Here is a 15,461-nt window from a genome sequence, read left to right as displayed (position 1 = left end):
AACAAATCTAGTGGTATTCTTCGCCTAATTCGATTTCAAATGAAACACATCCCGGGGTCTAAGAATTTCTTAGTGGACGCGCTATCTCGCCTCCCCCAGCACAATAGCCAAAGAGAAGAAGTGGTCAATTTGTTAATCTCCCACAGCCACTTGGGAGGAACTGTGACCACCCGCTCACAGGCAAAGCGCGAAAAACCTGAAGAAGTACTATAGTCCTGTCATAACAATACACTAGCCGGGCATTTTGGATATGTCAAAACCCTGCACCTAGTGAATAGGCAATTTTGGTGGCCGTTTATGAAAAGAGACATATCTGACTATGTAGCCTCTTGCTCAATTTGTTTAATGGCTAAAAGGCAAGGGGGAAAACTGCCAGGCTTTTTACAACCACTGGAGACAGCAGCCAGACTCTAGTCAGTGGTCTCCTTGGATTTTATCATAGAACTCCCTCCTTCCATAGGAAAAACCCTAATTCTTGTGGTAGTATACACCTTTTCTAAGCAAGCACATTTCATCCCATGCTCACAGATACCCATGGCTAAAAAACTAGCCCAACTATTCTTCCAACACATGGTGAAATTACACTCTTTTCTGGATAAATTAGAGTACAGTTCGTTGCCAACTTCTGGCGGGAGTTTTGTAAGTTAACTGGGATCGAGCAGGGATTGAGCTCTGTATATCACCCTCAAACTGACGGACAGACGGAGAGGGTAGCCCAGGTAATCCAGTTCCGTCTTATGGAGCTCACACTTGGATAGCGTTGCTGGAGCAATATTTAAGATGCTTTGTGAACTAACAACAGTCGAATAGGGCAGAGTTGCTCCCTTTTGCAGAGTATGGCTATAATGACAGCATACATAGCTCAACCAAATCCTCCGCCTTTCTGGTAGTAAATGGCTATGAAAGGAAACCCTTCCCACAGTTACCGGGAGGACCAATAACTGAAACCCCATCAACTTTTAAACAATGATGGGGAAAGCTTGGGAAAACATCCAAGAAAATTTGGAATTGGCTAAAGAGACTTACAAAAAACATTAAGACAAGCACCATTCTCCTGCTTGGGATTTTAAAGTACGAGAAACAGTATTTCTGTCCACCAAAAACTTGCCACTACCACAAACCTCTAAAAAACTGACACACAAGTTTTTGGGACCATTCCATATAAAACATGTGATCAATAAAGTGACTGTAGAACTCGAATTACCAAAACTGCTTAGTAAGATACACTCCATCTTTCATTGCAGCCTCCTCCAGAAAGACCCTGGAGCGAGGCCCTGGCACCCCAGACCCGAAGCTCCAGAACCTATCCCGGTGGGAGGTCAGAATCACCATGAAGTAAAAGAAATATTAAGCTGAAGCGGGGTGTATTGTATTTTCTGATTAGATTGAAGCATTTTTCAACAGCTCACGATGAATGGGTGATTAGTTCAAATGTGAGAGCCCCAGCGTCGATTAAACAATTCCCGAAGGAAGACACAATCAAAGGATTTCAAAAAGTCCAAAAAATCTGAGTCATTCACTTTACTCTTCAACCCAGCTATGTTCCAGGAGACAATGTGGATATTCCTTGTAGCTTCCCTAGCTGGTAGTCAATCGATAATGGATATCCCTTCTAGCACCCTGGCATCATCAGTGAAAATACAGCCATTATGTTGAGGTGCCCGTGAGCCAGTTAGAGAGGGTTCCATAGTCAGATCAATTAAGTCAGCCGATGGGGGACAAAGGGATAGGTGGTTGCCTGCAGGATCCAGGTTGATTGAAGGAACTGATTTCCCCAGCTCTAAAGACCTTTGCAGCTGCCCCTTAGTACATTCAAGTCTTACGAGGATCGCCTGTTGTTTTGCTAGAAGGCTCCCAAATGACTGCAGAAGGTCATCTTCTATTGAAACATTAAGGGGACTATGCATCACATCCATAGAGAGCTGCACTGATGACTCATTATCCAACTCAGGGTTTGATTGGGACTGACCAGAGCATGCTCTGGATACCTTAAAACACATTGAAGCCTTATATTTTGCCACTGAAGATGATGCCTTCTTCAAAAGATGAGGATTACTTCGCGTGCTGTCCCTTGCGGATAGGTTAGGCAGCAGCGCATTAGTTTGAGAGTTAATAAAGGATCGCACAGGGAAAACCCCCTTCAACCATAAGTAATTGTTTCACCTCAAAATTAGTGAAGGAATGTTGGGGGATTGAAAGGTAAGCAGAATTCTCTGCATTTCAGACTGATCATTAAGAGATTTGATGGTAATCAAGTCAATTTTGTGATAGTTCAGATGAAGAAGTTCACAGAGATGAGATTTAACTAGAAGTTTACTTCTTCAGCATGGGGTCTTCCTGCCATAAGGACAAACTGTGATGCATACCTTATTGGGCTGTAGAACCAATTGTTGCATGTTCCTTCCATGGCCCACACTGACCTTAGACTCCTGTGTTGCAGACGGACACCGCTTTAAAGGGGCTGAAGCTCCAATAGAAGTATCATCCAGCTGGGCTAAGTGAACTTTATCCATTGACACTGATAGTCTCTTTATTTCCAAAGAAAGGTCAAGAATTTGATCTTCTAATCCCTTTAACTTTTTAAAGATACATTCCACTGTGCTTGCAATCAGGGTAAATGGGGCGAGCTCGTCAGAAGACATGGATCTTTCTTCATTATCACAGTATATTTGTAACTCATGCTGTCTCTGTTGCACCTTTAAAGGCCCCACCCAAGACTGGAGTTGAGAGTCTATGACATCTTCGTGTTCAGACTCATTAGTCAGTTCATTAGTCAGTTCCTCCTTTTCTGCTGGCTCTAACTCGTCTTCTAGAGGGGAGAAGTGATTCGATGTGTTAATAGCAAATGATGGCAGAGCAGATTTGGACTTGCTGTTCAAGGTAAAAAAGTCCTCTATCCTAAATTGTTTGCAAACTGGCAAAGAAGCAGATTCCTCCTCCACTTCTCTTGGCCGCTTGCCCGATGCCATTAAGAGGGTTCTGTTGGATTTTATTGATAAGATTTTTTATTGATATCTTTATCAATAAAATCTTAAAATTTCTGGAAAAAAAAAATAAGAGGGTTCTGTTGGGTGGTAATTGGCACTGTTCAGCTGTCTCCAGAGGCGGAAGACAGTTTTAGACTGATAGATTTTAAAGTTTTTAATCTCACCGCTTACAGAAATCATTCTAAAGGTCGCAGTAAAGCAGACCTGGCTGCTTTGGTGAAATCCAATTTACCATTTTCTGATTATGTGATGTCTTTGTCTAGGAAATTCCATACTGCTCAGCTCATGATTTTTGGTGATTTTAATGCTCGGATAGGCAGTAATAATCAGAAATGGATCTCTCATTTTGGCTGTGAAGCGGCTGAATCCCTTCCACTACAATTATGTTTGCCCTATTGTTCTAAAGATACTTTAACCAATAAGGTGGGTCTTAGATTAATTGAATTCTGAATAGCACACAATGCTGTAATATTTAATGGTCTCTCCAAATTTCCGGCTGCAACTGATTTTACTTTTTTTTCCACATGGGGTTGCAGTGTGATAAATTTTTGTTTGGGTTCATCCAAACTTCTGCCATCTATCGATAACTTTTACATTGATTTGCGCAAGGAAAGTGACCACTTGCCCTAATTCACTCTTTAAGATTGGATCTGGAGTTTAATATGGTATCATCTTCCCAATCGGTGAAAGCCTCTGAGAATATTCTAAAAAAAAATCAAGTGGTCCCCTTCCCTCTTTGGCTCTGAAGCACTGTGCAGATTAAGGGATTCAATCATGAATTCCAATTCAGATGATACAATCCTTTCAGGATTCTCATTATTAATTGATTACTGTAGTGCTAAAGCTAAACCTGTGATCTTGTCTAGGTCTAGTTTCTCTAGCTGGTTCGATACAGATTGTTTAGCTTGGAAACAAGAACTGAGAGCACAATTTAAAGTTTTCTTTCAGAATAAATGGGACCAACTTTACCACTCGATAAAATCTAATGATAATAAGGCTTTCTGGAGAATCATTTCGGGTAATCTAAAAATTCTGTTACTGACCCAAATATTTCTGCGCAAAGATGGGTTGATTACTTCTCTAACATTTTTGCTGCTTCATGTGTATCCCCTCCTATTTTAGCAAACCCCACAGTTACTGATATGCCGGTCTGACCTCCAGTAACTTTAGAGGAAATCAGTGATTTATTGAAGGATTTAAAAGCGGGTAAAGCATCAGGCCCTGATGGCTTTCCCGCTGAGGTATTCACAAAGTTTGCCAATTGGTGGCTCTTGCCCCTTGCAAAATTGTTCTCTTTCATTGATCTGCATGGTTGCTTGCTCATTGGAGCCATAAGAATGGGTTCCGGTTCCAGCACGCCCAGCTTAAGGACGGCGGTGACTTTGTCTCTGATTAAAAAGCTAAGTTATCAAAGTTTTTAAAACCTTCAATTGATGTTTTAAACTCATCTATTGCTGCTTACAACTTTGTTCTTCCCTTTTGGCAAGGGTGGACAAGTTTTATCTTATCTTACTCCACTAACGAGGAGTCAATTATCTGCCGTCCATTTACTGCTGGGAGTGGAGTTTAAGAAACTTCAGCCAGAGGATTTTATGTCTTTCTTTAAGTCTAGTTTTGGAAGTTTATCCTTGGCAGAGGAACCTTTTCAAGTTGTGGATTTTGTGAGATTATTTAGCTCCTCCTTTGAGAAAAGACTGTTTGAAGTTTTAGTGTCACTATTATTTTCACCTGTGTTATTCCAAGCGTCTCCCTTCTACCTCTGGATTGTATTTTAAGTTTTCTGTTCCAGCATAGCCTTTGGTGGTTGTGCTTTGGCTGCTTGTCAACAATGGGATTGAAAAGGACATAAACTTTTGAAGAAGAGGTTTCTCAACCGTCATTCAAACAATCTAAATTGGATCATATGTTGCTTAGGAGGGCGAATTCCTCACCCATCAAATCACCCCAGAGACTGAGCAAGATATGCCTGGTTTCATGTCTCCTAATGACAGACAAGCCACCAGACCTTGGGAGGGCTGGAGCTGCTAGCCCAACAAACAGTTCTAGTTGCTGAATTCCTAAATAAAATATTTCAAGCCCAAGAGAGGATTGTTGGCCCTGCTTCAAGAACTGAATAACACCATGTCTACCAATAAGGATAGCAGCTTACCAATCACTAAAGGGAGTCCAAGTGTGTGATTCCAGTCAGTTATGATGGTGACCAGAAGGCTAATGTAAAAGCCTCCTTTACACTAGTCCTTAATCCTTATGCTGTAGTTGTTAATGTGTTCCCATGGAGAGGGAGACATTTGATTGGAGCCAGAGAAGCAGAGCAATAGGTCATCTGGCTGATATTTTTAAGCTTCACCATAAATGATCTTATTCGGATTGAGAGACTAAGCAGCCCAACAGGTTTGAACGTTTCCTTTTGCATTTTCGCTCTAAGACAATACCATCACGACTGTTTGCCCAATCCACCAAATTAACTGCTCTGGGCATTTGGGTACAGAGACATTTCAAAACCACCTTAATTCAGGAGCTAGCCCCTGAATTTGCTACATTAAAATCTGAAAGATCCGTTCAAGATTTAAATGCAAGGGCAACAGGGACCCAAAAGGCGCCTATCAACCCTTGGGATCTGCTGATGATCCTAGACCTGCCTATTCCCTCCAACTTACAACAGCCATTGAGGGTGTCAGGACAGGAGCCCTCTACTGATATCTGTCCCTAAGATCCCAGAAACATTAAATTCAAAAAGTCAAATCCACATGGAGACTGCGGATTCCCCAGGTGCAGAGGATGTGATAGAGGCAAGGCTTCTCACCTCCTTTAGGATGTTACCAACTCAAGAACAAGATTGTATATTTGGTCGTATGGAGCTCTTGGTATCCACCCTGAAGGGTTTAAGACAGCCCCTGGCAGAAAAAATGAACCTAATGGACTCCCCTCCTCTGCCAAAGATGGTTCTCTAGTGCCAGCGCCATTGAGATGCATTCCACTGGAACCAATCATAACAATCAAGAAAAGGGGCAACAACACCAATCTGATTATCCCTCCAAACAACCCAATCTTGCATACGATCTTAGATGAACCTACTGGAGTCGAAGGAATCACTGACCCTGTTTCCCTGGCAGAAGCTTCAAAAGTATGATGGCCAATTCAGCGTAAAATAGAGAAGCCAAACCATCTTAAAATAATCTCCTGGAACATAGCTGGCTGGGCTTGCCTGAGAAGCCTAGATCATTCCTCACTTTTTAAGACATATGACATTTTATTTCTTCAAGAGACCTGGACAGCTGGGGAGCTTTTATTGGATAGTTACTATGGTTTTACTAACAAGGCTAACCCTGGTGAAGGCACTGGGAGGCTCAAAGGGGGATTGGGAATTCTAATCTCCTCAACAATTAAAGGTAAATGCGTATATTTAAATAATGCAAACCCATGGAGATTGGCAGTTCTCCTTCATTTAAACACAGAGACTATTTTATTAATCGATGTCTACTTACCTCCCCATCAAAGACAATCAGACATTCTTGCAATCTAGAATGATTTCGAATCTCATTTAGAGGATCTTCTGAATGATACTCCAGTTGATATGATCCTAATGGGAGGGGACTTTAATGCTCAACTAGGCCCTCATGATGAGAACCTTATTGGAAAGTTTGAATTTCCTACTTTCATCAATGAGACGAGTCGCCATCCCTCTCTCCTTCGACACCTTTCAAAAGACCCCAGGGTAAATTTTGCAGGGGCTTGCTTAGCAAGGATGGCTAGAAGGTTTGACCTCTCCATATTGAATGGCTCCACAGTAGGTGATTATCCTGGGGAGATCACCTTTCTACCCAGCACTAGATGCAGTACTATTGACTATTTTCTAGCCAGCCCAAGATTACTTTCGAAGGTTCTTCATCTACAAGTTCTACCCGAACTAGAAAGCGATCATCTTCCACTATTACTCACTCTAGCTCCTTTAGTTCCAGAGACTTTTCATAGTATTACGATGGGCCCACATTTGGTTCCAGTCCAACAAATGAGATGCCGTGCCAAGTGGTCCGATCAGTTGGCACAAACAGTGAGGGGAGCCCTGGAGAAGGAGGATGCTTGCTCCAATAGAAAATTAATTATGGATACTCCCCATGACTTGAACCCTCTGATCCCCTTCGACCATTTCCTCCAACTCATAAAACAATTACTGGTTCAAGATGCTTCTGTTCAACATCGTAGATTCAAAAACGTCTCCAAGCTCTGGTTCGATAAAGAATGCAAGTAAGCAAGAAAAGATCTAAAATCAGCGTATCATGCATATAAGAACACTGAGGGCCTTGATTCTCTGTGTGCACAATACCATCTTTCATGTTCTAAGAAGTTATACAAACAACCGATTGCCACAAAGAAGCATGAGGCCATGAAAGTGCTGTGGAATAGCATTATACAGTCATCCAAGGAGAAGATCTTGACAGGGTTTTGGAAATTGATCTCGAGCCACTCCTGCAGAGACATCTCCCCCAATGGTATTTGTCACCCCCAAGAATTGGGGATAATTTTTTCAAGTACTGTACTCTGATCCCCACCATTCTGCAGTTCCCCAGATTCATGAGGCCCTTTCAGACCTGCCACCTTGGCCTCCAGTGATGGCTGGAGAAGTTAGATCTTTGATCAGTAAACTCAAGAGAGGCAAAGCTCCAGGCCCGGATTTTATTCCCCCAGATCTATTGAAAGATACTATAGACTGGTGGTCCTCTCTCTTGGCCCCATTGTTTACTTATATAGATTTGACAGGGGATTTACCTGAGACCTGGAGAGAGGCTATCATCATTCCTTCTTTTAAGTCCGGGCAGAAGGATAATCCAGCCAATTATAGGCCAATCAGCCTCTTGAATATTCTGGGCAAAACTATAAGCTAGCCATCTTCTAGAGAAATTGCAGTGCTGGCTGATTCAAGAAAGGTATCTGGTAGATGAGCAAGCTGGGTTTAGGGAAGGATGATCCACGTTGGGATATAATTTGATTCTATCACATTTGATAGAGAAATACGCAACCAGCAGAACGGTTTCTCTTTATGCAGCCTTTATTGACTTAAAATCTGCTTTTGACTCCATTCCCAGGGGGAAATTATGGGAGAAGCCCACACAACAGATCCGCCACATGCTGCGCTCGGCCAAAGATATGAGAGATCCACTTTCAACCCCTGGAGTCTACAAAATACACTGCTCCTGTGGTGCAGTCTACATTGGCACTACCCAACGCAGTATCAACACCCGTCTCACTGAACACAAGAGACACTGTCACTTGTTTCAGCCAGAAAAAATCAGCTGTAGCTGAACATGCACTTCAAGAAGGAGACCACGTCATCCACTTTGAAAGAACTGAAGTCCTTTCTACGGTCTCACATTATCATACCCGCCTGAACAGAGAAGCTATTGAGATTTACAAACACCAGCACAACTTTAACAGAAAGGAAGAAGGCATTTTCATCCACCAATCTTGGTACCCAGCTCTGCAAAACACCCTACAGACTATAAACTGCAGAAAGTCTCAGAACCACCAGCACATTCCACAGAACAATCAGCACAGTCAACAACCATCTTCCATATCTTCACATCCCTTCCAACCCTCCCAGCAATTAACACAGAACAATGGTCACATTCAACAGCCAGTTTCCTTATCACTACCCTTCCAGGAAGCCCCACCAAACAATGGGCACATCCACAAACCAATTGCCCTTTCATCACACCCTCTCCAGCCTAGAAATAGCAGCTCTCCAGCAGCCCTGGCCCCACTCAATGCACAGCAGCCAAGAAGGTCAGAGCGCCTGCTCCAGCTGCAACGCCACTGAGGATGTTCTCTGCAGCTGAGAACGAAACGTCTGGAAGGAAAACTTTCTCCAGTAGAACACAGCACTTGAGCCCGAAAGATTCTACAAACCCTAATAACTGTGTAACCGTTTGTACGTCATTACTCCCAAGGCTTGTGTCCTTGGTACAGCTCCTGAGTTTCTAACAATAAACCTACTTTTGATTTAAAACAAAGGACTGGTTACTAAGAAATATTGACGCTTGACAATGGTATTTAAATGCCTTGATACTTTTTTCCCCACAGAAGAAGGTAAATATTATCCAGCAGCTATTAGGACTTTTTGTGGGTAAATTTAATCAAATACTTTATGGCACAGGAACGTGGGTAGAAGTTCTATCAGATATTACTGATTTCTTATTAAAATTCCTGAGAAAAATAACCAGGTTACCAAAGTGTGTATCCAGTATAGCTATTTGCCAAAAATTTGCAATTCCTTCATTAGAATTAGTAGCTTGAATGGATGCAATTAGACTCAGGATTAAGATTCTTTTTAACTACAGATCTAAACTCCTTTTTAGACTAGGAGAAGATTCTTTCAAGTTTAAATGGAAGAGACTGGTTGATCAGAGACTGGAACAACTAGACTTTACTAAAACTTTATTACTCTCAATGGAAAATAAGAAAATTGCATCCCAAAGGGTCAAGAAGCAGCTATCAATACTAGATTTTAGAAGCACAAATCAACAAGCAAGAAGGGCATATTCCCTTGCTTATAATGGACTTGAACCCCCAATTATCTTACCAGCATTTTTTAAGTCCATGACAGCTCCTCAATGCTATGATATTTTTTGGTGGCTAGACTGAATGCTGTATTAAACTCAGAAATGAAAGGCCACTTTTGGGAGTTCCCTTTTCAGAATGCTGGTACTTCTGCAATAGGGGGAAGATAGGTACCTTGGCTTATTTAGCTATTAAATGTTCCAAATTCAGTGAGGAGAGAGAGAGATGGATTACCCCAGTACCTGAGAAGAATGAGTCCAGAAATATTAACCAGAGCTGTTATTTTCTCTTACAAATAAGGACCCATATGCCACCAGCATCCTATCTTTTAGCAACCTAGCATAAAATTAAAAAAAAAACTTGTGACTAGAGTGAGCCTCTTTTTCTCATCTATGTGGTTAGGTTAAAGGCTATGGTCAAAAGAGTCGCACTATTAAAGGAAAATATTTGTTTCCCCTGTTCACATGCATAAGAAGAGCAACTATTTCACAAAGTTATAACTTTATTAGAACCAGTCAGAGGTTCTGTGCACTTGCCTTGTTTACGTCCTTTGGAGCATCCGGCAATACACCAGATCCATATTTTGCATTCAGTTGGGCAAGAATAGCAGCTTGGACAGCAGGATCTCTAGACTGTGAAAAGAGGTAGAGATTTATCCTGTGCCACATATAAGACAGAACAAATGTACAACTGTACTTGTTTTATTGCACAAATTAATACCTATGTAGTTAGAACCACAGGAGGTATCTTCCCAAATCTAACATTTTCACCAATTTTCAGAGTGGTATCAGTATTCAGGTTCAATATATCATTTTGCTGAAGGAAAATATAATGCACAATTCTTCATTGAGATGGACAATAGGTAGGACAATGGGTTGAATCTTACAAGCCACCAGAATTTAGCTAAGAGCAAGACTTGGTGCAAGTCTCAAGCTAAGGCTGGGAATGGCTTGTGCTGTGCTATACCTTGAGCTAACATAAGTGGCAATTTGGCAATGATGATGATGATATTGGATTTATATCCTGCCCTCCACTCCGAAGAGTCTCAGAGCGGCTCACAATCTCCTTTACCTTCCTCCCCCACAACAGACACCCTGTGAGGTGGGTGGGGCTGGAGAGGGCTCTCACAGCAGCTGCCCTTTCAAGGACAACCTCTGCCAGAGCTATGGCTGACCCAAGGCCATGCTAGCAGGTGCAAGTGGAGGAGTGGGGAATCAAACCCGGTTCTCCCAGATAAGAGTCCGCATACTTAACCACTACACCAAACTGGCTCTCCGTTATGAACTTAGTACAATGATGAACTTAGTACACTACTAAGCTAAGCAGCCATCTGAAGATCCTTCCCATCAACCCCACAGACTATAGTTTTCTGTTGATACTACTTCAACACCATATGCAGCAATATGTGGATAGCTCTGTTCTAGCTTGTTAAGCCATTATGAAACATAAATAGTCTTAAACTACCCCCCAACTTTACTCACATTAGAGACTATTGTGGGTTTGCACTGCCGCCTAGTAAAGGGATCCATTTGCTGTTTTTTCATATTGTGGCTTTCAGCCTGCATAGGGAAATACAAATTATCAGTCACCTTCCTCTGTCTTGTTTGGTTTTCCTCAGCACAGCCAAGCAACATAAGATTATTTGACACTACAAGGATCAGAAACTCCTTTAGCCAAGTATCTGGCTTTACAGTACTGCAATGTACACTATTTTTAAAAAGTGTCTGGTATTTAAAAAAGGCAGTGAAAGACTACCTCCAAGACATGCCATTTTATTTGAGTAATCTTATTCTTGTAGGTCAACAGGTTTGTTTCTGCAAATGTCACGCCATGAAATTGTGTTTATATTATACACAAGTGCCCTCTTTTGAAACAAACATAAAATTACACTCCTTGATTATCATAAAGAGAACTGTTCAATACTTTACAATACTTTGTTGAAATTGGCACCAAAGTGGCATATGGGTATAAAAAGCAGCAGCTTCTTTGAAGTACTGGGGAAGATATCAAATATTTACCTCGGGTTGCTACCTTTTTAATGGTCTTTCTACATTCTAATGGCTCGTCTCCATGATTGTTACCACTCACCACTAAAGCCTTTTCAGATTCCACAATGTTCCATTCTCTATTCCTCTGATTAATGTAACTGCAAAGAAACACAGCACAAACATTAACACATCCCATAGAGACAATCCATCAAATTTTCAACATAAGCAATTTCATCAGTAATCAGGTAAAGAAAATTAGCATGAAGCACCTTCAAACAAGATTACTAACCACAGAATTTACTAAAGAAAGAAGGGGACTCACAAAACGTTTTGGGGAAGTCCAGCTTCTGGTATGCTGCTTCTGTCCAACCATTAAATGCCAGATACATACCTGATGGCTGAAATGTTTTTTGTTCGCTGGCGATCCAAGGCCTCTGCTCTCTCCTCTAACTCATTAAGCTGATCTTGAATCTGTTTTGCCCTGTCCTGGTCACCCATGTCCTCTGCCATCGCCTTCAACAAAGATGTGTTTGTTAGGCCTGAATTATCCCCACAACACCCATTATGCGAGTCAGAGTTCATAAAAATATTATTATTATTATAATTATTATTATTATTTCAATTTAATTAATTGCCTCATCTCAGCTAGCACCAAGCTCTGGGCAATGTACATCAACAATATATTGCAGAAATATTTATTGTATATAGCCAAAGGTCATCACAATGGAAAATTAAGAGCATAATGATAAAAAAGTCAAACAAACCTAAAAACATAAAAAAATCCATTATAATATACGGAAGCAAGTAATATTAAATTACAGAAACACAATTACCATTAGGCTCAACCATAAAAGACCTAATTAGATACAAACATTGGTTAACATCAACAACATAATAAATACAAAAATTTAAGACAAATAAAACAATTTAAGCTAAAAATATTTACAACCTCTGATGGTCCCCTACTAATTTCCTTCTGTTCCACACTGTGAGACATCGTATGTTTGGAGGGGGGGGGAGCTCGGGGGGGGGGGAATGAGGTGCCAGCTTGGCAATCATCACTGTCCTTAATCGAAAGCCTGGTGGAACATCTCTGCCTTACAGGCCCTGTGAATTTGCATAAGATCCCACAGGGCCCTGGTGTCACCTGGCAGAGAGTTCCACCAGGTTGGAGCCAAGATCAAAAAAGTCCTGGCCCTCGTCAGGACCAGGGATCACCAGCAATAGAGCATTATCGTGCTAACATTAGACCAGGCAGTGCTATTGTTCATTCAATAAAACAGGATAGACTCTGGTCAAACACATGTGGTAGAAGGAACAAACATCAATGCAGTAATTGATTTTATCTTGGATAATAGACCAGTAATTTAAGAGTGCTATCTCTTAACTTGTGTGTGTGACATCAAGTCTCAGCTAACGTAGGATTTTCAAGCCAAGAGACGTTCAGAGGTGGTTTGCCTTTGCCTGCCTCTGCACATTCCTTGGAGGTCTCCCATCCAAATACTAGCTAGGGCCAACCCTGCTTAGCTTACATAAGAACATAAGAGAAGCCATGTTGGATCAGGCCAATGGCCCATCCAGTCCAACACTTTGTATCACACAGTGGTCAAAATACACACATACAAACACACTGTGGATAATAGGCACTGATGGAGCTCTGCTCCATATTTTTATCCAATCCCCTCTTGAAGCTGGCTATGCTTGTAGCCAAATTCCACATCTTAATCACCCTTTGGGTGAAGAAATACTTCCTTTTATCTGTTTTAACCTGACTGCTCAGCAATTTCATTGAATGATCTAATAAGATCTAACACGATCTGGCTAGCCTGTACTATCCAAGTTACAGTAGGTAGCTTCTTAAATTAGCACTTTTAAATTACCATTACTGACAGTAATACAAATTAAAGGCTGGTGGCACAAGCTGAACAATCCGTTTACTCCTTGTACCAAAACAAACCTCAAAATAATAATTGAGAAATTAATCCAAGGAAGGCACAATCAAAGTAGGAAATCATTCAATATAAAAAGGAAATCTGGGGGGAAAGCACCAACAAATCAGACACTGGGAAAAACTGCAGGGAAAGGCAGTAAGAAAGAATTTATTCAACGCACTAGCTAAAGCTGCCTGGAGTCTCAGTTGAAGGCCCCCTTTTCTTACCTTCTCTTTCAGTAGCTGTGTTTTCTTCATGGCATAGTTTGGTGGTGCTTTCCGGAATCTCTCTTTCTCTTTTACAATCTATAAATGGAAAAAAGAAAAATAAAATACTTTGTAGCATTAACCCTGGGATTCCACAAATGACAAGCCATCCAGTTTCATTACCTACCATAAGGTTGCTCTTTATACCTAACACTCACTATATTAGTGTGTATACAAGCCAAGGTCAGTTCCCATACTTAATGGCCCATTTAAAGATCAGCTTTCCTCCCTAACTTATGTACACTGTATTGGAGTAGTAAAATAAGCACTTTAGAACTTGTCCATACATCATATACTGCATGCTGGCTGCAAATCTACTGCTGATTCAAAAGTGGTGAGAAATAATCTACCTGTACTAAAAAGGTAAAGGTAGTCCCCTGTGCAAGCACCAGTCGTTTCCGACTCTGGGGTGACGTTGGATCACGATGTTTTCATGGCAGACTTTTTACAGGGTGGTCTAGGGCAATGCTAGTTTATTTTACAGGTAGGTACTGCAAAAACAAAACAAAAAAACCTTAACCCTCAATTCCTCACTCATAATTATTTACAATATGAGTCCCACTTCAGCTGTGATCTGATTTGTTGCAAGTCTGATGTATATCACTTTTCTATCTGCCTACAACAGGGGCATCTAAATGGAGTCAAAACAGAGCCTTGTGCCAGGTATTTCGTTCTCCAAATTAACCTTGAGCCCATCTTATATTTATAGAACCAGAATTTGGCAACTGAGAACATCTCCTCTTTAAAACCTCACCTATCTTTCCATTATGAACCTTCAATTGTATGGTTCCAGCTCAAAAGTACATTTTCTTCATTTACCTCCTCAATGTCCTGGTCATTAAATTTATAGTTGAGGGCTTCTTTGATGGACACTTCCTTCTTGTTTATTTCATCTAGTGTGGGTAACTGCATCCCAGCAGAAAACATCTAGTTACAAAAAGAGGAAAAATGCCAAATGTCTTCAGTTATTGCTCAACACTATAATTCTTGGCAAAAGGTATTAGGCAAAATAAAGATTCCAAGAAACTTACAGCTTCCTTCCACTTCATGAATTCACTCTCTGTGAATTCTTGATTGGAGACAAATTCTAATCGAAAAACACGCTGGTCACTACCATGCCTGTACAACAAAAAATAATTTTAAATCAGATTGCTGTATGAGAGCAGTTGTTAACTTCTAATCTCTAAATAGGACGCTGTTTTAGAGAAGCATCCAGCAAAGGGCAACTCTACACCTCACTATTTATCCATGTCATATTATGGGTTGGATTCTGTCAGCTTTACTGATGGGACAAGAGGAAGGAGATCCAAAGCTGGAAGAATCCAGTTCACTGTCAACCTCAACTCTAGGTTGCTACAGGAAGAGAGATTCTAAATTGGATTGTACTGGTGAAGAAGAAATCCCAGTCCAGTACTTATAGCACAGGAGACACATCTCACCTACTGCAGTATTGCAGGTACTCCATGTTTTCCACATCTCTATGGATGCTGTAAGGGAAACCCTTTTGAAAGGTTATTTACCAACACCCTATCCTTAAGAAGAGATTTTGACATTTATGTCTATACTCTTATCGCCCAAGGAGTATACCCTCAAAACGAATTCCCAATGTTGTACCTTAGCTGTAATCCTTTGTTTGTCCTGGTACCTCCAAGTTGATAAACCTTTGCAGTTTCTACAACACCAGTTATTTCTGCCACCTATGGATATAGGGGAGAGAAGAATATGAAAACTGCA

At 41.0% G+C, this 15,461-nt stretch overlaps 1 protein-coding gene and 1 long non-coding RNA gene across 2 annotated transcripts in view; both read right to left on the bottom strand.

Annotated features, from left to right (window-relative positions):
* Nucleotides 1-15,461, bottom strand: part of LOC132590295 (uncharacterized) — a 394,082-nt gene that overhangs the window by 233,216 nt on the left and 145,405 nt on the right. The gene's annotated exons all lie outside the window — the stretch shown is intronic.
* Nucleotides 1-15,461, bottom strand: part of RTF1 (RTF1 homolog, Paf1/RNA polymerase II complex component) — a 70,153-nt gene that overhangs the window by 8,816 nt on the left and 45,876 nt on the right. Inside the window, exons 9-16 of the mRNA XM_060263312.1 lie at nucleotides 15,342-15,424; nucleotides 14,759-14,846; nucleotides 14,547-14,654; nucleotides 13,689-13,766; nucleotides 11,922-12,043; nucleotides 11,631-11,688; nucleotides 11,024-11,101; nucleotides 10,079-10,174 (exon numbers count right to left, since the gene is read on the bottom strand). Of these exons, the coding sequence (XP_060119295.1) occupies nucleotides 10,079-10,174; nucleotides 11,024-11,101; nucleotides 11,631-11,688; nucleotides 11,922-12,043; nucleotides 13,689-13,766; nucleotides 14,547-14,654; nucleotides 14,759-14,846; nucleotides 15,342-15,424 (711 nt within the window). The remainder of the gene's footprint in view (nucleotides 1-10,078; nucleotides 10,175-11,023; nucleotides 11,102-11,630; nucleotides 11,689-11,921; nucleotides 12,044-13,688; nucleotides 13,767-14,546; nucleotides 14,655-14,758; nucleotides 14,847-15,341; nucleotides 15,425-15,461) is intronic.

Source organism: Heteronotia binoei, chromosome 21 (assembly GCF_032191835.1).
Source record: "Heteronotia binoei isolate CCM8104 ecotype False Entrance Well chromosome 21, APGP_CSIRO_Hbin_v1, whole genome shotgun sequence".
NCBI lineage: Eukaryota > Metazoa > Chordata > Lepidosauria > Squamata > Gekkonidae > Heteronotia > Heteronotia binoei.
The sequence above is the reverse complement of the archived record's forward strand: the minus strand, read 5'-3'. Positions and strand labels throughout refer to the sequence as shown.